The 25,988-nt window shown below is 33.9% G+C and overlaps 1 protein-coding gene across 1 annotated transcript in view; it reads right to left on the bottom strand.

Annotated features, from left to right (window-relative positions):
• The window catches only part of Ralgapa2 (Ral GTPase activating protein catalytic subunit alpha 2), a 293,361-nt gene that overhangs the window by 166,394 nt on the left and 100,979 nt on the right, over positions 1 to 25,988 (bottom strand). The window contains exons 19-24 of the mRNA XM_048811857.1: positions 24,130 to 24,227; positions 19,361 to 19,451; positions 17,841 to 18,017; positions 5,268 to 5,461; positions 4,377 to 4,475; positions 3,986 to 4,141 (exon numbers count right to left, since the gene is read on the bottom strand). Of these exons, the coding sequence (XP_048667814.1) occupies positions 3,986 to 4,141; positions 4,377 to 4,475; positions 5,268 to 5,461; positions 17,841 to 18,017; positions 19,361 to 19,451; positions 24,130 to 24,227 (815 nt within the window). The remainder of the gene's footprint in view (positions 1 to 3,985; positions 4,142 to 4,376; positions 4,476 to 5,267; positions 5,462 to 17,840; positions 18,018 to 19,360; positions 19,452 to 24,129; positions 24,228 to 25,988) is intronic.

The following is a 25,988-nucleotide window of genomic DNA, read 5'->3' on the forward strand; positions in this document are numbered from 1 at the left end:
CTTTTCTATTTCACACATATTGATCTTTCCATATGTTTTAAATAATCACAAAATTAATAGGAACTGTTTTTAATACATCCAAATCATAGCTGCTTTCATGTCAAAATATTTTGGGGAAGAATGAGGTGAAAAGTTGCTTAAATATTAGGAAAAACTAAGAACAACCAAGAACAGCTTTAGAAGAGAAACTGAAAGACTGAGAAGGCATCTATGGGAACATGATTGCAGTTGGAGGTTCTCTAATAAGGGGGATTGTGAAGTTGGCATTAACAAGGCCAGAGCCCAGGCAAAATAAAAAGGAAGAAGAAATAAAGCCAAGTACTGTTTGACCAACATATTAGCTGTGAATCAATGAAAAAACATACCCAGTGGAATAAGCCAAACCTGAATGCGATTTCCAACAGCTTTTAGAAGACGTAGCATTGGACAAAACTTCTTGATATTTTTTAAATGTTCATTATTCATAAAAGGGTCATGATACTTATCTAACTGAATTGCAGAGAAGAATTAATGGGACAACATCACACAGTCCCCAGTATTAAGGCTGGCATTATGAATGCCAGGGGAAAGAACACCCTCCAATTGCCCCCACCAGCCCACCAGACACGAACCAACTGTGAAGAGGAGGCAACAGGAAGACCCCTTCATGGGCAGGCTGGGCACTCCTAGAAGTCACACAGAGTTTTCTATATAACAGTTATTTTCAAAGTGTTTATGATCCTAATTATTTTCTAAACCAATAAAAGGATTAATTTTTAGGAAACTAATGTCAAGGAAAAAATAAAGCCATTTCAAAGCATGTTTTCAATCACACTAATAAGCCACAATCCCATACTATATTTGAACTGTAAAAAATACTACTTGGTAAGGTCATTATGTTAGCCATTAAATTATTAAGCTATTGGGACAGCTAAACCTGGTTAAAACAATACTAAAAACAATTGTTTTGTAACATACTATATTTTGAATTTTGGCTGTTTGGCATATGCATTAATTTTTAGAAGAAAATGACTAAATTTATTTACATAATGAATTTTATTTCAAGTCACATGAAGCCTTACATGATTATGTCACTGTACACAGGGCAATTTGTGAGACATCTACTTTATAAGTAGGTTTTTAAAGTTATAAAATTCTTCAATTAGTACAAGCACCACTATGTTTTAAAATATGCCATTTATTTATAATTAAACATCTTATTGGTCACTACTGACATAATTTTGATACTCTCAGATTCAAGAAAGCATTTTGTAAAACTACCATGCCACACACACACCAAAAAGTTTGGGGGGTCCTCAGTCTTGCAGAAGTTTTTTATCAGCTAAGTTCAGCAGACAAGAGTGCCATCCAGAGGCAAAAGAAGAAAACACACATTTGATTTTATTTGTGAGACAAGACTGGTGTTAAATTTTTAAGAATTATTTGCTATTACTTATCTCATTAAAACATGCAGGAAATTTTAAGATTCTCTCTGAATTAAAAAATCCTTTAGTTCCAGGTTACATGTAAGTGTGGCTCTTTGAGACCTCACAAATGGAAACAAGCCTTGAGATGGGGCCAACCACAGGTGCATACTTTGCCAATTAAAAAATTGAATTTAAGTGTATTCACTGCAGTAAATGCTTTCCTTTCTTTCTATAATGAATATAGCATGTGTTTCCAGAAGTATATATAAGTTCTGAAATAACCACCATGATCTATTTAGACATGTGGACCAAAAGTTAAACTAATTAACCAGAGACAGTTCTTACTTAAATGAGAAAAATTTCTTTCACTAAAAGTTCTTCTGCATAATTTTATTCTGGCAAAAAAATAAAGTTTATTTAGAGTAATTCTGTTTGGCAGTCAGTCAGGGCTTCTAAAAAATATACCAATAATTGTTAAGGTTAAAGCACATAGTCAATTCTATTAAACCCACATAAAAATCCAGGCTTCTAATGGCCTACACAATACGCTGATTATAAAACAGAGATTTATGACATCCCCACTTTATCTTAGAAGTATGGATGTTGGGATTAGGCTAGCATGGCACTATTTCCTAAGATTTATGTATTTACAACAAACTATAAAAGGTCACTAAATCTTAACTGAAAACATGACATAATATTAAAATGTGAAGTTTTAAGCATAAAATTTGAAATTTTTTTCTACATGCAAAATATTTTTGAAAATAATTCTTACAATTATACTATTTTTTTAAATGCTTATTTCATCTGATTTTATTGTTTCATTTTTATACCAACATGCCTTAAAATAAATAGGTGATTCTAAACTCTTATCTACTTATGTGACTTTCTAGAAAACACATACTAAGAAATAATAAGTATTTTCTGCTGCCTTAAATTTTTAATTAAATCAGAAGATTATACAGCTGACTAATTCCAACTTTTCTTTCCTGAAAAATCTTTGCAAAACACTCCTTTAAAGTAAATCACTGTTAAGTAAACTTTCCCCTCTCTTGGTTTCTCTACTGAGGGATCTCAACATCTATGAAGCTATTTCTCTTCCCTATTTATACCCTTAACTTAGTCATTAACTTAGTCATCCACATACCCTGAATTGTATCATTCTATTAAAAAAAAAGCTTTTATCTGCAATGATAGCTATAAAATATTGAAGCAGGAAGTATAAATAATTCTACTTCTTTATTTCTACATTTCTCTAGGAAATAAATGTGACCTTGAGTCTAAATTCAGCCTTCTATACAGATGTTGTGTATGTACTGCTAAATTCAGAACAGTAAGACAAAGACAACTCACTGGGACAGCATAGTTTTAACTCAAGATAAAAGTTCAGCAATTAGAGCTCAAAGTATATGTCAGAGAATATGTTGAAAAATCTTTAAATAGAGCCCAACAGTTGGGAAAGTTCAGGTAGGTACTAAAGCAACAACAGAAAAGCTAATCAAAAGAATAGCTTCTTAAATATATTTTAGGAGAAACAAAAGGTCTGCGTGTCTGCATAATACATTTATAGAATGAAAGAAACACATAAAGGAGAGCTACCTGGTATTAATAAATGATTCAGTTCATTCAGAAGTATGAGCAACTTAAAGGGTAAATTCTGAAATACTTGCCAGATCTCCAGTTGGTCAAGAAGACCTAGTGATGATAACATGAAATGGCTTAAAATTTCTTAAATCTTTCCTGTTCCTTATTGCTCATCTCCAATGCTACCATCTTAGTTCTTATCATTTAAAAATTTCATATTAGTTTGACCACTTCCAATTTATCTTTAAACCCAAAATCCTACTCTATCCTACCACTGCCACATTTTCAAATCCACCCTCCAAATAAGAGTCCAAAATAATTTCTGTAAAGTACAAATCAAACACATCCCTTGCCTGATTGATATTTCCAGATCAAGACAAAGGTCCACATGTCCTGTTTGCATCCCTCCTCCTTCCCATTACAAGTGCTAAGGGCTTCCCAAGGGAGCAAAGCCATAGCCACATATGACCCCCTAAATCCAGGGTCTACTAAGAGAAGGCTGTAGCTAAGAGGGGTTTAGGTCTTTCTTTTCCTACTTAACCACAATTTAATTTTAAATTCTTCGGGAGAAAATAAAATCACTCCACAGCAAGAAATGTGAGAACCCCTAAGTATAAAGTCTTTTACAAAAACAACCCAATTACTAAAATCACAGTTTCCAGACATCTTTAAATGACCAGAATCACTTGTTTCAAGCAATATATAATGAAGAATCTAAATGAAAAGAGGTTGGCAACATAGACAGAGATCAGATCATACAGCCATAGAATTAAATTCAAAATTAGTTGTCACGATGCAAAGTCAGTGGGATGGAAAAAGCAGGGATGTGATAAAACCTGATTGACAGTTTTGAAAGACCACTGTGGTTTCTGTAAGAGTTGAAATTGCTGAGAAATTAAACATTTCTGATGTATTTTCATAAATCGTGATATAAGTAAAACATAATATGCAGTTTCCTGTTAATGGACAATTATGACAAAAAAGTCACAGAATACCTGGTCCTCGCTGGTTAATCCCAGGTGCATCACAAGGTAAAAATGCACCAGGAAATCTGAGTTTGGCAGAACGTCCTGGCGTCTGGTCATCATGGCACAGATCAGCCTGTAGGCTTGCAGTTTGCCTTCCTTGTATTCATTTGGCAGCGTCGTTGCCTGCCAAGGAGATGATGTTTCCAGATTAAATCAAGTCCAGATGCAGAGCATTTAGACATTTCATTTACTTCTCAGTTTTCCAGAAGAGTTGTTTATGAAGATGTGGGATGCTGTGACTTTAGTAAAAACCCAGCCTGTCTTCAAAACATGCAGTCTTGGGCAATTACATTTTTCAAACTCAATTTCAGAAAGGAAGAGGAAATTGCTATAAAGAAACAAACACATATCCACTTGCCTTAAATAGCCATGATGCAAACATTCTGAGTGGTGGGATCAAGACTGGAGGAGATGGAGAAGACTGGTTATCCAGGCTTATTGCTAGATTATCCCGTATCTAATTCACAAAGAAGAGAATTTTAAGGAAGGTAACATTCCATTTATTGCAACAGTATTTCAATATTATCTTCCACAGCTGATTCTAATTAAATTTCTATAAGTTCAGTGAAAATCCATAATATTTACAATTTTTTATTTTGTTGTGAAATTTCGTCTGTCTGAACTGTGTCTGACTTATTGTATGTGGTTTTACATTAAATATAAAATTAGTGTATTGTTTTTCCTTGGAAATGTTAGTACCTGGAGAGGTCCTAATCTCCAAATGTTAGGGAATGGTTTAACAAATTACACTGTATGTACTTGAATCATGTTTTTGAAAAAAAAATTAATAACAGAAAAAAATTATGTTCAATACCAAAACAAAAACCAGGATGAAAACTGGATGTACTCTAAGAATCTACTTTTGTAAAAATGTCTTTATCTACAGAAATAGAACTATATATTAATATCAGTTATTTCAAAGGGATGGTGATGCATATTTTCTTCTTTGTACTTTCTATATTTTTCAAACTTGTACACTAAAACCAGTATTATTTTTATAAAGAGAATAACTAAATTTATTCAATATCCTATTTTTTATATCCTATACAAATGTTCTACTTTTACACTAAATGAAATAACTTCATATTTATACAACATTCAAACTATAATTATTATGATTTACTCTTTGATAATCAAATGCACTTTGTCTAAGTGCTTAATTTGTGTTCCAGAATATGTTCAGTAGTTACTTGCAACACAGCTTTTGTATTAATGATCAAAGTTTCAAAGATAACATAGAAGAACATGCCTTTGCTAATTTGTACCAGAGTTCATAGAGATGGCCAAAAACTTTGGCATGGATCTTGGGTGACTGGATATTATTCACGTCTCCGAGGATTCCCAAGACTCTTCGCCACAACACAGCAGCAGAATCTGGGTGCCAACCAGTGAGATTCCCTCCAGCAATTATACTACAGTCATCTGCAAGACACTCGCTGCTGTCTATGGAAAAACGCACAAGTTAACCCTGTAAACAATCTGGGTTTCATCATCATAACTTTTTTCTTAGATGCAAATTACTATGCTGAAATTTTATATATCCCCAGTAATTAAAACAACAAAATGTAAACTGGATGTGAATTTAAAATGATAGAAAAGGACTAATGAAGAAAGTAAAATCATTTTGATTCTTCACACTCAAAAGGCAACAAGCTAGGGATGAAGTAACAGTTCCTGGCCATACTGATGAAGCTGGGGAAGGGAGGGGGGACCTTAAGCAGAATGGATCCTGGGAATACATGGCTGGGGAAGGCCACACTGTTGGTGCTGTTTTTTTGGTTGTAAGGTCAGGTTTACTGAGGGTATCTGCAAACAAGAAATTTTCCTCCTTATTAGGCTTGAGTCTTAAGGAATGTATGCAGTCATGAAGCAGTCACTGTAAATTGTCCCTGTAATTAAGATATGAAACAGTCCCATTGCTTCAAAAAGTACCCCTCCTTGGTCACTCCCCTCCATTTTCAGCCTCTCACAACCACTGCTTTTCTCTGTCCCTACAGTTCTGCCCCTTTCAGAATGGCATGTCAAATGGAATCCTACCAAGTAGTCTATGTTCTTTCACTTAACAAAATGTGCTTGAGATTCATCCATGAGGCTCTGTGTATCAACAGTCTTATGATTGTTGATTAATATTCCACTTCATGATGTACCAAGATTTATCCACTAACTCTTTGAAGGCTATTTAGATTGGCTCCTCTTTGGGGCAATTACAAATAAAGCTGTAAACATTCATGTACAGGTTTTTCTATGAATATACATGTATATTTCCCTTTGATAAAAACCTAAGGGTAATATTTGTGGGCTAAATCATAAGTGAATATTTAATACATGCTAAGTGGAAGAAAAGAAAGAAATGTCAAGACTGTTTTTCAATGTGGTTATTCCAGTTTCTGTCTCTGAGTGAAGAGCACTACTTTTGCTCTACATTCTTGCTGTCCAATTTTATGAAGTTGATATCTCACTGAAATTTTCATCCACATTTCTTTAATGAATAAAGCTATTAAGCATAGGAATAAAATCAGAAGATTGTGGGACAGCTGATCAGAGTCCATCAGGGCAAAGAACCAGTGCAAAGGCCCTGAGACAGGAATGTGCTAGCAGTTCAAGGCACAAGCATGTCTTTGCAATATATATTTAATTAAAAAATATAAAGTTTCATACATTGAAACAATTGGCTAGTGAAAAATTCAATGATTTATAGGCATATATAATTTCATATCATTAAAATTATGAAATTTTGTTCTTTGGATGTCTATTGCTTTAGGACAGCTAAAGGCTGGGGAAGACTAAACTGATCAAGACTAATGCTTCCTAAAGTCACAAGCTTCTGGATTTTTAGAGAGAACAGAAAAGCAGTCTGGAATACTCAGGCAACACTTAACAGAACACTGCATTGTGACAAATGTATGTATTTTATATATTAATCAAAAGTAGCAAACATTTTGTATTTACTCACTCTTCATTCATTTCATTCCTTGAAGCATTTAACAACTCTTTCTCATGCCCTTTTCTCACAACTCTGTTTCTATTTTTTCCATGACCAAGAATATCCTTTTAGAAAACTTCCAAGAGCTCAGATTTTTTATTTTGAATTCCAAATCCCCACTCTGGAGACTTTGCGTGAGGTTTGGTCTCTATCCTTATGTGTCGTAACTATGGCTCCCACTATATTCTATTCCCTACCCTCTACTGCTCTTGAGTAGGCTGCCAACAGCCTCCATATTGCTTATGCAGTGCTCCATTTCCAGTTCTCAGCAGCATTAGAATCATATAATTATGCATCTTTTCTGAACCCAGGTGTGACATTCACCTGGTTTTCCTCTTGCTGATCCCTCTTCATCTTAGAGACCTGGAAACACTGAAGGACTCGCTCCCCAGGACTCTTGTCTTCTCTGTTTGTCCTCACTCCCTTCTCAATTTCATATGGACTAATGCCATACAGATTTAAATGAAATCCATGTACTCACATCTCCACACATCCATTTTTGGCCTGAATTTATTTCCCCAATGCTAGACTCATTTATTCAATGACGTTGACAGGTCTACTTGCTGAGGACTGACGAGAAGGTTGGTCCACAAACAGGCAAGTTCTCTAGTGAGTTTAACCTTGTTCTTGAAGAACCTCAGATATATGCATCATGGGTTTTACTCTGGGATTTGAATTCCAAGGAAAACTCCCCAAAGAGTCTCTCCTGCTCAGAGAATATGTAAATTCTCACTTATCCCCTTTGTTTTCAAGATAGCATCTTAGCATGCATTGGTGACCCCAGGCTAAAAACAACTGACTTTTTCCATCTCTGGGGTGAGAAGCCTGTGGGCAAAGGAACTCCATCAAGGTCTTAAATAGATCTTGTCTTCCGGTTTTTGGCCCTAACATTAGGGTTGGTGTGAACAATTCTCTAACCCTTTAAGAAAACCTGTAGTTCTCTGCTGTTTCTTGGCTTTCCTTATTACTGACATAAGATTTGATGTTCTTGGGTGTGTCCATTCATTTGCCACATATCACCTGTTTTGCTACTTCTAATGATTGGTCTTTCTCCTTCCATCTTTGTCCTTGTGGATTTGTCTTATTTAATATAAATCCTTTCAATGTGCATTCAGTTTAGTGCTTAGGGAACAAGTGGGGCTATCTGGATTGTTCACTCTATCTTTGACTATATATGTATATATTCACAAAATTTTTAAAATGCCTTTGTCAGTAATTTCTTTGGCTTTTTTTCCTTTCCTTTCCTTTCTTTCTTTTTTTATTTGTTGTTTTGGTATGGGGAATTGAACCTGAGAGCATTCTGCCTCTGAACCACAACCCCAGCACTGTTTATGAATGTTAACACATTATTTTACTAAATTGCCCAAGCTGACCTCTAATTTATGATCCTCCTGCTTCAGTCTCCAACATCATTGGAATTATGAGCACACACCATGGCACCCAGCTCTTTAGCTTATTTTAAAAAGCTGCTTAATTTATTTTTTAATTATATCATATTTTATACACACACACAACTTTTTGTTGTTGTTGTTACAGGAATTAAACCTAGGGACACTTAACCACTAAGCCCATTTTATTTTATTTTTTGTTTTGAGACAGGGACCTGCTGAGGCTGGGTTTGTACTTGCAATTCCTCCTACCTCAGCCTTCAGAGCCACTGGGATTACAGGTATGCTCCAACACACCTGGCTATTTTGTAAATTTTATGTTTATTTTTAATGCATTTACTTTCTATTTGATAATTTTCCCTAATTACTTTTTAAAAAATAAAACATTTTTTCTTTTCTTTTTTTAAATTAATTAATTAATTTTATAGTAGAATGCATTTTGACATATTGTACACAAATGGAGCACAACTTCTCATTCCACTGGCTGTACAAGGTGCAGAGTCACTCCAGTAGTGTAATCATACATGTATATAGGGTAATAATGTCTGTCTCATTCTACTGTCCTTCCCATCCCCACAGTTCCATTCCTCCCCTCACTCCATTCTACACAAACCAAAGTTCCTTCATTATTCCCTATCCACCTGCCCCATTATGAATTAGCATCTGCTTATCAGAAAAACATTCACCCTAATAAAACTTATTTTTAAAAACAGTTTTGGATTTATAAAAAAATTGCAAAGATAGCATAGAGAGTTCTCATATACTCCATAGTTCCCCTATTATTAACATTTTATATTAGGATGGAATATTTGTTATAATTAATCCAATATTGAAAAACCACTATAAAGTCCATACTTTATTTAGATTTCCTTAGTTTTTAAAGAAATTTTTAAAAATATTTTTAGTTATAGATGGATGCAATCTTTATTTAATTATTTTTATGTGGTGCTGAGGATCGAACCTAGTGCTTCACATGTGCTAGGCAAGCACTCAACCACTGAGCCACAACCCCAGCCCCCCCAAAGTTTTTAAACCTAATTTTTTTGTTGCAATTGCTCCAGGATCTCACTCAATACAAATAATTGTCATGACTCTATGGTCTTGACTTGTTTATGATAGTTTCTCAGACTTCCTTATAGATGTAAAGGAATACAGATGAGGTATTTTGTAGAAAGTTCCTCAATTGAGACCTAACTGATGTCTTTCTCATAATAGGTCTTTTTTTGTTTTGTTTTGTATCCCTGGAATGAACTTCTCTTGGCCCTGCTGTATGATATTTTTCCAATATTCTTGGATTCCTATTGCTAATATTCTGGTTACATTTTTTTTGCTTTATATGTGAGATGGTCTCCAATTTTGTTTTTATCATACTGATCATGTCTGATTGTTTTAGAGAGCTTTCTTTCCCTTTCAATGGAATAAACTGGGAAAGGTAAAGTTTCTCTTTTATTTGAAGGTTCAGTAAAGATAAAATGATTTTTGATTGTTCTCTCTTTTGTTTTTACTTTCTAGTACATTCATATAGTCTCTTAGTTTTAAGAGTCTTTTTAAAATTAACTTGTAAGTTATTCTGCTGTTCTCTCATTTTCTGAATAGGGTACATAGATGCATATTTTTCTCTTCTAATATATGTACCTAAAGCCATATTTTTCTCCTTTAAAGACTTCAACTAGATTCTACCAATTTTGATTTATGTAGTATTTTCATTGCAGTCAAGTTCTAAATATTTTATAATATACAATTTATTTTTTGACAATAATTTATTTGAAGTTCAGTTTTCAATTTCTTATGTTCCTTTTGATACACTTCTATTATTTTAACTTCATCTAATGCACAGAATGTGTTACAGTTACAAACCAAAGACATCTGTTGAGACAAATAATCTCACTGATAAATTTTCAAAATATTGTGTGCTTTAAAAAAATAACATGTATTTTTTAATTATCTTAATTATTAAGCTCAACACACACATATCCATTCAACTGAGATTAACTGTATTATGCAAGTTTTCTTTATTGTTACTAATAATTATTTCTGCTTATCTCATCAATTAATGTTAGGTGATATTAAAATTTCCCTCTGTGATTATGATTTTTATCAGTAATCCCTTGTAATTTTGTCAAATTTTACTTCATGTATATGGAGGCTATGAAATTCACATAAATTCAGAGCTATGGCTATTGCTAATAACTTCTGCTTTAAATTTTATGACTGACATCCATGTAGCTAGACTAAACCAGTGGTCTTTACTGTCTTACACTATTTGTTTGTTATTAACATAATTATTCCAAAATCAGCCTGTTCCTCACTTCATACAAATAGAGGTGGGCTAACTTCTAGGCAATTATCAATCCCCATAGAGAGAGAGAGAAAGAGGGTAGGGAGGAAGGGAGGCAGGATAATTTTATATATGTATTTGTATATTTTTATACAAATAATCAAAGAAACTAAAGCACCATCTCTGGACCTGAGAAACTGAAGTAGAAAAATTATTTATGAGCAAAAAGAAATGAATTTGAAAGGGAGCAAGAGCAGATCCAAGAATGGCTGTCAATATCTCATTACATTAGTGATGGAAAGATCCCAAGGCACAGAAACAAAGGATTTAGTAAGGGTGGCCCATGGTATCATGGCAAGGCCTTTCACAGGAGTGCTTTCCCTTCTGAGAGGAAAACACATCTGTAGCTCCCACAGAGCTATCATATACTCAATTAAGGAGATACATTAAAATGTGTGAATATCCAAACTGGACTTCCTACATGCCACACCGGAAGGATAAAGGTACAGAGAGCAAAATCCAAGTATAGACCTTCTGCACTCTCTGACTTTTATAAAAGCCTCAGGAGAGAGGCTCCTCCTCTGACTGTTAAATCTGTAAAGTAAGTATAGTAGGAAGAAGTACACTGAAGTTCTAATGCTTATGAATCAACATAAGCCTCCAAGTGAACAAGCAGCATAATATGACATCTATTTTTCTCCTAAAGAATGCCATTTTTTTAATCCATTGAAAGAGAAGAAAAAAATATTAGGTGATTTACATTTTTGTTTCATTCCGTACCCCAACCTTGGAAATGCAGCCATCCAAAAGAGAGATTAGCCCCAGTATTCCAAGCACACAGGAGCACTGCTAGAGCAACAGAGCTCCATGTAAAGGTACACCAAGTAACTCATTAGCTGCACCTTTATACCATCTGCCAAGAAACAGATCCTCAGTTATGAAAGGATTCCACCTAGAAAATCTGTTCTAATACAGCTTTGCATTCAGAAAAAAAAAATTCTTGCCTCAATGATAAAAATCCTAGGCAACAGTCAAAATATGTTGAGTTCTTTCTAAGCTTTTGAGATGACTGACTATAACCATTTCTTTAATATTATTGTGAAAATGATTTTAACAAATTAAAATGTTTTTGCCTAAAATTATCCCACTGCTGATATAAGTAACAGAACAGATGCTGACACTACTTATATAGAGGGTTCGTCAGTGAAGAAGCATGTAATTAAAAAAAAGGAGATTTGAGATTTCAGAAAATGTCATGTTCACCACCAAAATACCAAATACTTTCTTCACTTTCTTTTTCATTAGCAAGATAGAATGCTAACCTAGCATATTTTTGTTTCATTATTATTGAGTGATATGGTGACATTTGAAATTTTACTAAAGTAGGAACTCTTTTCTGTTTTTATTTTACTTTATTTGCTGAACTTCTCATACATGTATATTTTGTATATTTGTAGTCTTTCATCTAGCACCTTTAAAAGGTATATTACATAAAACAATAATTACAACAATATGTTGTTGGATTTGTTTTACATATTTCTTTTTTGTTTATACACACACACACACACACACGTTGTGTGTGTGTGTGTGTAATTCTACTTCAGATTTATTTTAAATTCCAGTAAAATATAAGATCATTACCCCAAAATGTTTATTATATATATGTATGTGTATGTGTATGTATGTGTGTGCAGTATGTATCATAATACTGTGCTAAAAAGGAAGGAAGAAGAGACATACTGGGATATCAAGTGATGTTTTTATATTTTACCACAATTAGTATAAATATGAAGTACATATTATACAATATATATTGTAAGCCCTAGAGGAATGACTAAGAAAAATAATGAATAAACAAAATATTTCAATGTCTGTAGGATCTGTAGTGATATTCCCTTTCATTCCTGTTAATGGTGACTGATATTTCCTCCTTTCTTTTTCCTTGATAAGTCTGGTTAATGGTTTATTAGTTGTATCCTTTTTAAAGAATCAACTTTTGCCTTTGTTGATTTTCTCTTTGTCTCCTATTTAATTGATTTTCATTCTTTATTATTTCCTTGCTTCTAGTTACTTATGAGGCCAAAGCCCTCATGATCTAATCATTGCCTAAAAGGCCCACCTCTGAACCTTACTACATTGAGAACCATGCTTTCAACATGAAAGTCTGAGGAACATTCCAGATGCTGATAACAATTACCATAATACCTCCGGAGTAATGCACTGGGCACGGGGGCTACCAGTTTGAATTATGACACAGTTTTTGCCCCCAAGAGTTCTCAATGTGGTGAGGAAAAGACATGTGAGTAAATAATTATAAGAGTCAGTGGGACTTAACCAGGTGTAACTTTGGAAGACTAGATGAGAAGTATCTGCATATGGGAAAACCAGAAAGTCTTTGCAAAGGAGAAGAAAAAATTAGTTGAATTTTGCAAGATGTACACACACTTCATGAAGAGCAAAGGAGGTCCAGACAGAGGAAACTGTACAAGGCATGGAATTTGTGGAAAGGTATGTAGTATTTAAAATATGTAAAGGGTCACCAGCAAATAATGTTTGTTATTTGGATAAGAGGTGTCCCCCCAAAGCTCCTGTATTAATGCAGGAATGTTGAGAAGTAAAATGACTGGATTTTGAGAGCTGTAACCTAATCAATTCAACCTAGTTTATTTATTTATTTTTCACAGCTTTATTGAGGTAAAATTGAAGTACAATAAAATGCACATATTTGCAGTATGTAATTTGATCGGTTTTGACATGATTTGCCATGTATATAACTAATACAATCAATATAAAAAGCATTTCCATTTAAAGTAAAAACTCTTACAAACAAAATTATATCATCTTTCTCTAAACAAACACATGATTTTATAGAGATATCTGAAATTTAAGAATTTATAAATATGGAAAAGATTTTAGCTATGAATTAAGTCTTAGTAGTTGACAAAATAGGTACATATGACTAAGTGGCAATTTCATATGGTTCTAATTTTATGTAGGCTTGAGAGTATCTTTGAAAATGAATTTCTCTTTTAATCTGACAATTATACTAAAGATCAAACCCAAAGGCTCTAATTAAACATGTTAATTCTAGGGCCAGAAAAATCAGGCCCAGACTTCAATGATCAAAATGGAGAAGAAGTTAGCATTTGGCTGTCCACCACTGCGGCCTCACTCTCCTCCCCTTAAGTGAGCTCCCAATTCCACTGTAGTTACTTACTATTATTATTTTTCTTTATAATATTTCATGACATCAAAACAGATCAAAGTCTGTTGAAAATACTAAAAAATGTATGTGATAACTGACAATGCTGGCAAACTGTTCCTACAAAAAACAATTTTAGTGGAAGATAATAGGATGTAATTCACAGCTATATTTAAATACAAAATTGGTAAAGGCATTATTACAAGAAACATTTGGATGCAGAACCATGATAAACACACTAAATAAAAGATATTTTGAAGGTGATTTGCATATTTATTAATTTTAAGAGGTTAAAACACCTGCAGCTTAGAGCATATGTGTGCCTTGGTTCAAGGTATCTACTAAATGCTGCTGTTCTGCTAAACCATGGAATTCTTAAAATTTCTCTGTTTAAAAAAATTTTAATTTTTGCTGAGGTTGAATATGGGTAATTTTCTTATGGTTACCTTTCTGGTTGGTTGTTTTGTTTTTGTTTCTCATTTAAGAAAACCTTAGTACCTCAAGATTACAGACACATTTTTAAGAAGATATTTTCTTCCAAAAGTTTTTAAAGTTTTCTTTTCATATTTAAGAATTTTATACCTCTGGAACTGACTTCAAACATGGTGTAAGGGAGATATTCTATTTCATTCTTCCCCCATATGGCTAAATACTAGTCCAAGGGATTTGCTGAATAGTCCATTCTTCCCTTGCCAGATCTGGAAAGCCACCTCTATCATATATCATAGATCCATGCCTGTGTGGATTCATTTCTGCACCTTCTATTCCATTTTATTAGTCTACTTGTAATTAGATCTTACTTTAAATAAATCTCATAGCATTTAACACATTATTTGAGACTATGAGTATAAGCATCATGTATCCTCTTTGTAACCTCTTAAGATAATAGTGACAATGACCTATTCATCTTTTTTATTTCTCGTGGTATCTAAATTAATATTTCTACATCGTAAGTTTATCTGCTAAATAAGGGATGATCTGTAGGTAAAGAGCCATAAATATTCTCTGCCCCCAATTTATTACCTTAACAGAACTAACTCTAAGCATGTAATAACTATGTTTTCTTATTTTCTGGACTCTTAATGCTCCGGTAGCTGGGGCCTTGCTGATAAGGAAGAAATTATACTTTTCAGGGTTAACTAATTCCTACAGATAGCAAACATCTCCACAGGAAAGGACAATGCTTCTAATGTGTAAATGAACCAATAGGGGCTCATCACCTCCAAGTACCTACTTTATCTAGCTTTAATATATCAAGTCAATATATTCTAGTTCTAATCTCTCTACAGCCAGGTACCAGGCAACTAAAGACAGCCCCTATGTTCCAGAGCCCACTGAAATTATTCACAGCAGAAATCCTAAATCTTCTGACCCTGCTTGACCTTGTTTTCCAGTAAAAATGACAATAAAAGTGGTTACCCATGTTCTGCTCCCTTGCCTCTTGACCAACCCTGGAGATTTCTGATGACGTGGCCTCTGTTTCTAGACATCTACTGAGTATAAACTTCTTCCTTCATGACCATCATTATGTGTCTGCATATCTTAATATACTGGCAGTTCATTATTCTAAGTATTTGACAATTGGTAGGGTTATTCAATGAAAAACAGATACATTCATATTGTTTGACTGCTTTTTTTGCATGTCCTAAAGATCAGGCTAACATGAATTTTATTTTGTTCGTTTATGAAGAAACTGTTCTCTTAAGAACAGAAAGTTAAATTCAGAACTGTGATAATCCTTAAGCCTTATCATCTTACAGTTTGTCCTTTTCACAGATGACAAGATGAACTATTGAACTGAGCATTCTGATTCTATTAGTATTTCAAAGAACTAAGAATTTGAAGGAGTTAATCAAAACATAAGAATCATATGAATTACCTCACACAAGTTTATTAAATTGAGCTGTCCAATACATACTCTGAAATGGAATCTGAATTAATCTTTCCCAAGGATAGACAAAAGAAATAATCATTCAATTTTCTTTCCTTTCAGTAAAAATAAATAAGCCTGGTTCATGTTTGAGTACATTCAACTTAGTGAAAATTCAGACTTGGATCTATAGTACCATAATGATGAGTTCTTCTTGGATAATCTGTATACTGGACCAAGCCATTTATTTTAGGAATGTATTAAAACTCTCAAATAGTTTAAAGGGCTTTCCAGTTGTAATTTTAACCACAACACAGTGAAAAACAGCATACAGAGCCATAACACTTTGGAAGACAGTGTCAACTTTGGCACTTATTATCTAGGGGGATAACATGATTTCTCTGAGTCTCAGTTTCTCCATCTCTAAAAGAAATGATAGGACTTGGCCTATTTACCATTCAGGATCAAAAAGAGTACCTTAAAGTTCTTATTGCATTATTAAACCCATATAAGTTTATAATGCTAGTAGTCATAATCATTATCTATTATATTAAGAATTTTATCCAATAACATTTTTATAGGCTAATTGTATGAATGTTTCAATATTACTCCATCAAGAATTTCCAAAAATATCAGAGACTTCAGTAAAATTTTCTATCACAGAGAAAACTAAAGTTTTCTTGGTTTAAAAAAAATCGATTTAGGGTAAACCATTAGTCTTTATAATTTTTAAATGATTTTTAGCATTTTTTTTTAAATTTTTTATTGTTGGTTGTTCAAAACATTACATAGTTCTTGATATATAGTAGAGGATAGGAAAGGCAGCAGAATACAACAGACACTAGTATGGCAACATGTAAATCAATGGATGTGTAACTGATTTTTAGCATTTTAATAACACTTTTTACTTAGCTTGTGCTTTATAGTTTGCTGGTATAGTTTTCATACAAGGTATCTGTGTCTGAGTGTGAATGTGGATCAGGGAGGTCTTAGCTCTAGTCAACATTTCCCACACTGAGTTCCTTAGAGGACTCATCTCTCCTCATGCTTGTCAAAACAAAAACTCAGTTTCTCCATGGTGTTCTCATTCTCATCATCCCTGTCACACAGATGAAGGAACTGAGACTTTGTAAGGTTCACAATATATGCATGCATGTGTGCACATGTAGATGGGAACAGCAAAAACTGCAGAGAGGTTCCCCTGTTCACTCATTTTCTACAATGGCCTTATCAGGTAGGAACTATCATTATTCTTACAAAGAAACTTAAGAACAGAGACTAAGTAATCAGCTCAAGGTTGCTCAGCAATCCCTTGGCAGAGCCTGGATGCAGATCAGAAAGTTTGCTACATTGTGCATGCATTAATCTTAGAAACAAAGACTGAAGAAAAAAACTTGCAAAAAATATAAAGTATTACTTTTAGGTTTAGAAATAAAACCAAATGATACATTGTTTGAAGACAAAGACATGTTAAAGTTTTAAAGAAATCAAGGGAATTGTTAGAAAAACAAACTAGGATGCCCCAAAAAGGAAAGGAATTTAAGAAGGGCTTCTAGGAACCTCATGGTGTGGATGCTATTTTAGGTTTTACACTGGGCAATAATATGTCACCAGGGCTCATTTTATTACTATGAAAAATAACCTACATGAAGGTCACAACTTACACTGTCTGTATCAAATACCTTATGATAAAAAATAAATTATTAGTTAATAAGATATCTAAAACCCTTAACTTATCCTGGATTTATGACATATGTAAATTGAAAAAAATCACTCCTCTATTCCCAGAGTGGAGCAAATTCAATAAAGAATGGCAAATGGCATGAGCACCATCACTTCCTCCCATGGCAGATAGACAGTGCTTATCAACATGACAGCCTTCCTCCCACATCTGGCCACTGTTTCAGAACCCTTTCCATACTAGACTTCAAAAATTCATGACTGATAGTGAACAGGTGGCTGGCAATGCCACTTCAGTTTGGTTGGAGGTGGCACCCTCATTACCACTGTGCTCAGGGATCCCTAGGGTTGAGGCAACTAGGAAACTCTGGAATCTCCCAGCTGTTTGCACGGGTGCCTTTTTTCAAACACAGTTAGTTACCTGTTAAGTTTGAAGCATCAGTTGGACTCAGTTGTAACCAATGGCGGGCATCAGAGTCAACCACAACATCCGTGGGAGTGTTCAGTTCTGGGTCTTCCTCACAAGTCTGCCATGGGCTCATAGACAGCTCTGCCTCATTGTTATAGCCCAGAGCTGTGTCACTGCTGGTACTATCATCTTGCAAAATAGAAGAATCAAAGTTTGAGAAAACAGCTAGCTGAAGATCAGAATACTCACAATTGCCAATAATGCAAGTAACTAAACACTTCAACAGCTGACACAGCAGGAATTGCTCAGGGGCTTGGGCAGAACCTGCAGAACTTGACTGGGGTTCAGATGGGTGTCCATATGAAGCTCTAGGTCAACAAATTAAATCTTCCAAAGATAGAGCACTCATATAGATACTATGAAATCTGCTATATATCATCCAAGTGGCGTTTTTTTTCAAATTGTCTTTGCTCAGTTTTCTTATACACCCCCAAAATTATGCCAAGTCCTAAAGTTTTCTACCAAGACTTATTCACCTACAAAATGAAGGTGAGTGAAGGAAGATGTTGATAACTGATTACACCACAAATGCAAGTTTATTTTGCTAAACATGTACATACTTCAAACTTGATGTTTACACTAAACAGGGTGAATCATCTAGAGCCTTTTGGGAATGAATTATCTCACTGCAACAGATTTTCTACTATAGAAACTCTCTCCTTTAAATACTAAAGTTATTAGTATTTAATAACTAATTAAATCATAGTTATACTGACTTATGAAGACTTACAGGGCTATTTATTTAATCTGACACAAAACAAATCTAAATAGTCTTCCTCCTCAAAGTCTCCTGACCACTTCCTAACAATTTTATGTGTCTACACTTCCTTCTGGAAGCTCTTTGTATCTTCTGCTGACAGTTCCCCAACCTTATTGCTTCTAATCTGCTGTTTACTTGTAAAGAACTGAAAGTTGTCTCAGTAATCATATGACCAAGTTGTAAGGTCTCAAACTTCATCTTCCACAAAACTTTAAGCCCAAAGAGAGAAGGTAGAGCATAAGATGAGCTCCTCTGCACCCCATCAAGAGCCACTCTGGGTGTGTAGGAGTTGTTGAGGAGGCTATATTTTTTTTAGTATATGATAATATATTTCAGAATTCCAATCAAAATTTTATTTTAAAGTACTTAGGCCACTAACATCAATGTACTTCTGCACCTTTGTGTTCTTAGCCTTCTGGGGAAGGTAATTTTTCTTCTGGATGCATCTGCTCACTCAAGCTCTCAGTCCCTCTGTGACTCTCATCTTGAGAAAGGCACAGAGTTGGAAAGAAAGGGCACTCAGGTATAGGCAAATGACTAGAGCTTTTTAATTAACTGGATTAGCATTATATCATTTTGGGAAAAAGAATATTCCATTTCACAACCATGTCTCTTCAACTGATAAGATACCACTTGAATTAGAAAGTAAAAAGAAAAGAAAACACATCAACTCTGCAGTAGATGAAAGCAGACTACATTTCCTGGAACTTACTCTTCTGCCTTTCCCTACATTTTCCTTGTGTCTGCTGCAGATCATCCTTCAAGTCCAATTCAGCAGGGCTACTGCTTCTTCGAACTAAGATCTTCAGACAAAAAGAAATATTGCAATTATTACAGGAAAGCTAAAATTTGTAAGACTATGTAAAGTTCCTACTCCACATTTATAAAGAAAAAGAAACAATAATAGCAACAAAACATTGAATGATATTTTCCATTTGAAAGATGTGTGTTCAACAATTATATATTACTGAATTATATATTATTCAAGACCTGAAACTTTAATTTCTATCCTCTACTTTGTCAACTGACATCCAATTAAAATGGATCTACTAAGAAGGGATGCCAAATTATATGGAAGAAATTTATTTTAAAGTCCTATTTGTTCCTCTGGTCAAGCACACATACACAGTGAACACAATTCTCCAGAAGGCCTAACCTACCCACAAATGATGAGTATGCAGGCAGGTAAAGTGCAAACTCCTCCCAGATTACAAAAGATCCACTTCGTGCCCTTCTAGTTAAAAGTGCCACAGACATTCCTGAGCACTGCTTAAACACTGAACCTTATGTGAAATACGGAGCACTAAAAAATCATGAGGCAATCTGCGTCCTCTAAAATCTGATAATTTGCTTGGACAGACAAAACATACACAAATTACACAAAATAACTACAATGTTCATAAGCAAAATATGCAAATAAATTCTCTCTGATAATTATGTAAAATAAAGTGTTACCTTAATTGGCTGACAGTTACAGGACAGCTGTTCAAGAAGGCAATAGACAGGAAGTGGTAGAGGGAAGGCAGGAGGGGATTCAAGGCAGGAAGCACGGAGTGGTAATCAGCAAGTTCTATGTGCAGGAAAAGAAGCTGATTATAGCAGGCCATGCAGGGAAGCCACGTGAAGAAGGAAACAGGTAAGAAGAAAAGCAGACCTTCTAAAAGAGGCAGCTGCCAGTGGGCCTTAACATGAGGTTTTTAGACTTTTGGCCTAATAGTAATAAAATGAGCTACTGTACATTCTAGATAATAGCTCACTGTGATTAAAATCCTTACTGGAAAGACAAGTAGTTATCTGTGGAATAGATTAGAATGAAGAAGAAAATTGCTATAGAATGGTTATGATGATTCAGGAATGAGGGGATAAGGTTTCTGATAGTGGAAAAGGAGAAGAAAATAGAAATAAAAATGCTGCAGGATGACAGGTTAGAGCTTATGATCAAGTATATATAGGAGTGGAAGAAAATTAAATTACAAAAGGGCAGAGAGCTAGGGGACAGTGAGAAAGACAGTGACAAATGGTGAGAGGGAGGGAAATGTAAAGAAAGGAAAGGAAGAAGGAAGGGAAGAACTTGAGAAAGTTTCAGACATTTTAGTTTTTATCTTTGTGCTGAATATTCAAAGAGAATATCTTATAAGTAGGGACCAAAAATCCAGCATTGGTGAGATAGAGAATTGAGCCAGGAATAAAGATGTAAATTTAAGGGTCTCCACTGCAGAGGGTATTTGGGGCGTGGGGGGAGGACAAACAATCTGGGATTTAATTAACCAATTAAAGGGATAGATATTAAATAAGCAAACAAATTTTTAAAAGGGGACCAAGAAGTATAATGAAAAGACAGAATGATTACTAAACTAAAAGGATATAGTCAAACGAAATACTTAGGAAGATTAACATTACCTGAAAAGAAAGTATTACAGTACTACACACACTAAGTAGACAGGACAGCTCCTTAACTGCAAAGCAGATTGTGAACTTTTTTGCTTCGGACTGCATGAAAGAAAAACACCCCACAACTTTAGAACTTTGGTTGCAATTTAGGGTTCACAGGAATAAACCTCCAAGATATCCATGTGCTCTCTCAAAAGTGACCAGAAAACAGGGTACTGAAATGGCTCTATTGTGAGGGCAAATCCAATATTACCTTTGCCAGTGGCAAAAGAACCAAGACTCCAGGATCAAAATAGCACTCCCTGACTCATAGAAGACTCAAATGCTAACACTGTCCTGGTGAACATTCATCTATTTAGATTTCTGGGTATTCTTCAGATTAAAATCAGTCAGCTACTCAAAATCAAAAAATCACCAAGCAGCAAAGGAAATAAATCACTAGGCCTAAGAGTCTTAAAATCAACAACTATCATATTTCAGATAATCAGATAAAGATTTTAGAATTACAATTTGTGAATACTTTAAAGGAATAAAAGATGGGAATCATAAAAATGATGAAGCAATAAGAGATTATGAGAAATTATAAGATATACTTGAAAAGAATCAACTTAAACTTTGAAACAAAATATGTACTTGCTGTGTTAAAAAAACTCATTGGAAATATTAAAGAGTAGACTAAAGAGAGTTATTGAACCAATGAAAGACAGAGCTAATGAAATGATCAGAATGTACCCAGAGGACCAAAGAGAACGGAAAATATGAAGCTTAAAAGCTTAAGAAACATGGAAGAAAGAATGAGAAATTCTAATATATCTATCCATAATTGTAGAAAAGAGAAGAAAGAATGAAAAAGTGGCCATATTTGAAAAAATGATTATCAAGAATGTTCCCAAATGACAGAAGACAAGTATGCAGAAATGAGTGGTGCACAGCACATACCAAAAAGGACAACTGTATAAACTCAAAGAAACCCATACCTAAAAATATACTATAGGGAAATTGAAGGATAAGGACAAAGAATAGCAAGAAACAACAACTAGAGAGGATGGATAGAAGACTTCTTACTAACAACAATGAAAAGACAAAATACAACAGAAACACAGCATCCTCGAGAAAAGAAGGGGGCTAAGGAAATGAGAGAAGAATAGTAATTAAAATAGTAATTAAAACAACCAAAAAATGAAGATAAATAACAAAACGAAGGTTTACACACCCACGAAACAGCATATCAGAGAGAGGTAGTATTTCAACTCAATCAATGAAAATGGATTCACTAAATTGAGACCTGGGACAAACAATTATTATGAGGGAAAAAATGAAATTGGGTCCTTATCTTTATTCATGTACAAGGATCAGTTCTTGGTGGGTGAAACTCTTAAATATATAGAGCAAAACTCTTATTGAAAACACTTATTGAATAAACATAAGGTAGTATTTGTTTTCCATTGTATAGCTGAGATTTTTACAAACTTGATAAAATCATATCCATAAAAATGATGATAGAGAACATTAAAATGAAGGATTTCTGTTCATCAAAAGGTATCACCGAGAGAATGGAAATATAAGCCACACATTACAAGAAGATATTTACTATACACATAACCAAAACCGGATCAATATCCAGATACAAATAAGAGAAAAAAAGACAATAAGTGACAAAGTAGGCACTGCACAGATGAAACACAAATGACCAATCAACATGGAAAGATTTCAAACCTTATTGGTAACCTAGAAATGCAAATATCAGATGTTATTTTCACCCATTTGGGACTTATAAAAATTTTTGAATTTGTAACTAGAAAAGTTTTGGCAAAATTGTGAATGGGAATTCTATACATTGATCACAGAAATATAAGTGGTAAAACCACATTGGGAGTTAGGTCTTATCTTATATAGAACATTATTTTATTGTATAATTTATTAATTCCACTCCTAGATGGTCATCCTAGTGAAAACTTTAAACATGCAGATCTTGAGACACATACAAAAATGTAAACAGTGGCAGTTTTCCCTAAAAACAACAGCTGGAAACAATCTAAATGCCCATCAACAAAAGAATAGAAAAATATATGATGGAATATTCATATGCCAGAGAAAATTTGATGAATTATTGCTATTTGCCAGAATATGAATAAATCACTGAAACATACAATGAGTGAACAAGGCAACTGTACTACTAATGAACACTTTACAAAAACTTTCAAAAATAAGGAAAACTGAAGAATATATATCATTTGAAGATACATATATGGCGAAACCATAGAACAAAATAAGGAACTAATACACATAAAGCCAGAGTAATGCCACTCTCTCGGAGAGGTAGCAGGAAGAGGGGACAAAGAGGAAACCAAAGCAATAACACAAGAAACACTGCAGTTCTTAAACGGGGTGATGGGTTTGCGGGTATGTATTTCATTGTTGAAAAACAGAATATTTATAGGTAAGCTGGTATATGCCCTTTCTAAGCATAAAGAAACAAGGAATTTAACAATGATTATTTTCTAAACAGGAAGGAATATGAAGGCCTTCCCTCTTAATTTTGTACACTTCTGTGACATTTGAGTTTTGTATAAATATATACTACATTTAAAAAAATGAACAGGGTCATCTGTGTAAATGAGTTATAGGATGTTTAAATTTTCTTCTTTATACATTGCATTTGTTTATATTTGAATAAAGGCTATATGGGTGGCTTTCCCTGCAAAAAGGAACTGTAACTGACCCTTGTGAATATTTACTTAACTAGTAACTCAGGTCAGATGGTGGCTACTACCCAAAACAACATCAAGAAGGGGTATCTGAAATATAAGTTCAACAGGCAAATTTGTCTGCTTAAAAATATATAATGCCACATACAGACCAGGCAATAAATTCCATTTTGTGTTCATTTTATTTCACCATTTTTGCACCATGACTATAATTTTACTTAAGAAAACAAGCAAAACCTGAAATGATTTAAAGGTCATTTTGGCTGATAGTCCATCTAAATGGGAAAAATAATTTAAATATCACCATCACCAATAAATTCATTTATTATGCAATAATTTGGTTTTTTTAAATGACAAACTGATATGCTTTTAAAAATCTTACTGTTATTCCTTCATGTTCTCTCTTCACATGTCCTTTATTCTCCTGAATGGCCCTGAGTTCTGAAGAACTCAAATTCTGTGCATTTTCTACCTTTTGACCTAGAGATTTGGTGGGGGAAGAAAAATCAACAGAAGGAATGTTTCAGAAGGAAAATTAGAAAAACAATTTTTCCATATAAATAACTATCAAAGTACCTATTTAGAACTGGAACTCTATATAATGCTGGCAGATATATAACAGGTACAACCACTTTGGAAAATAGGTATTATCTTGTAGAGAAAAACATTTTTACTGTAAATTCATTTATTCTATTTCTAGATATGCAATCTACCCTAAGATATATAAAAGCATGAATTATGGGTCTGACAAACTGGCAGCATAAAATGTAGTATATATTGATACAAAACTCAAATGTCACAGAAGTGTACAAAATTAAAAGGGAAGGCCTTCATATTCCTTCCTACTTAGAAAATAACCATTGCTAAATTCCTTGTTTCTTTATGCTTAAAAAGGGCATATACCAGCTTACCTATAAATATTCTGTTTTTCAACAATGAAATACATACCCATACCCACACTGACAAGCCCACATTAAAGACTTGGTCTCTGGCCCACAGAAGGCCTTGACTACAGAAGGCTCAATGCTGTTCACTGTGGCCAATGGCTCCACTTAGTCATTCCATTAGCACAGGAAACCTTAGGAAAGGTATCTCAAAGAAAAGCTGCCTGAGTTGCCAACAGGTAAGCCAACAGGAAGTAGAGAGCAGTAAATTGGCTCTTTAGGACTTAAAATGAAGACTGACAAGAGAAAGCAGAAAGTTTCAATAATAAGAAAAGGAATATCGCCACAAATCCCATAAACATTTAAAAAGGCCACAAGAAGATTTTATAAATAATCTGAGGCCAAGAAATATGAAAATAAATATGAACTGAACAAATTTTCAGAAAAACATAATTTATCAAAATCAAAACAAGGAAAATCTGAATAGCCCTATAATTCTTAAAAATGGTTAATTTTTAAGTTCTTTAATTGGTAAAAAGTATATATAGTTATCAATTATAACATGATGTTTTAAAATATGCATACAATGTGGGATGGCTAAATTGAGCTAATTAACATATACATTACCTCACATACTTCTTTGTGTGCATGTGAGAGAGTACTTAAAAATCTACTCTCTCAGCAAATTTTTAAGAATACTATACACTGTATTACAATTATACTATAATTGCCATATTGTACAACAGATCTTTTAAACTTATTCCTTCTCCCTTAAGTGAAATTTTTAAAAAATATGAATAATATTTTAAACCCTTCTTGTGAGAAAACTCCAGGAAACTGACAGATTCCCCACATATTTAAGGAAAACAGTGATAATCTTTTCTTCCCCCTTTCAATGGTGAAGATCAAACCCAGGACTTTGGGCATGCTAGGCAAACATTGTGCTTCTGAGCTATATCCCCAGCCCTAATAATAATAATTTTACACAAATCTTTAAAAGAGTATAAAATCTTTCAGACAATAGATTTCCTCGGATTATTTTTTACTACATTTTCTTATTTCAAGAGGATTTCTAAGAGGGAACACTTCTCTACACGTTTTATGAGACTAGCATATACTTGATATTAAGAGATATAACTTATTAATAAACAAGGTAGATTTGTTTCTTAATTAATTCATGACACTAAATTGGAATGATAAGTCTGTTGATACTTTATAAAACTTTAAACACGTGTTTTCACTGTAAAGTATACTATTAACTGTTAATGGGTTGAATCACCTATCTCTCTGTTTTCTCTACCCTATTGCTGCTGAAAGTTGTTGGCAAAACCATGTGGACAAATGCTACTGCAAGTTA

Source organism: Marmota marmota, unplaced genomic scaffold (genome assembly GCF_001458135.2).
Source record: "Marmota marmota marmota unplaced genomic scaffold, marMar, whole genome shotgun sequence".
Taxonomy (NCBI): domain Eukaryota; kingdom Metazoa; phylum Chordata; class Mammalia; order Rodentia; family Sciuridae; genus Marmota; species Marmota marmota.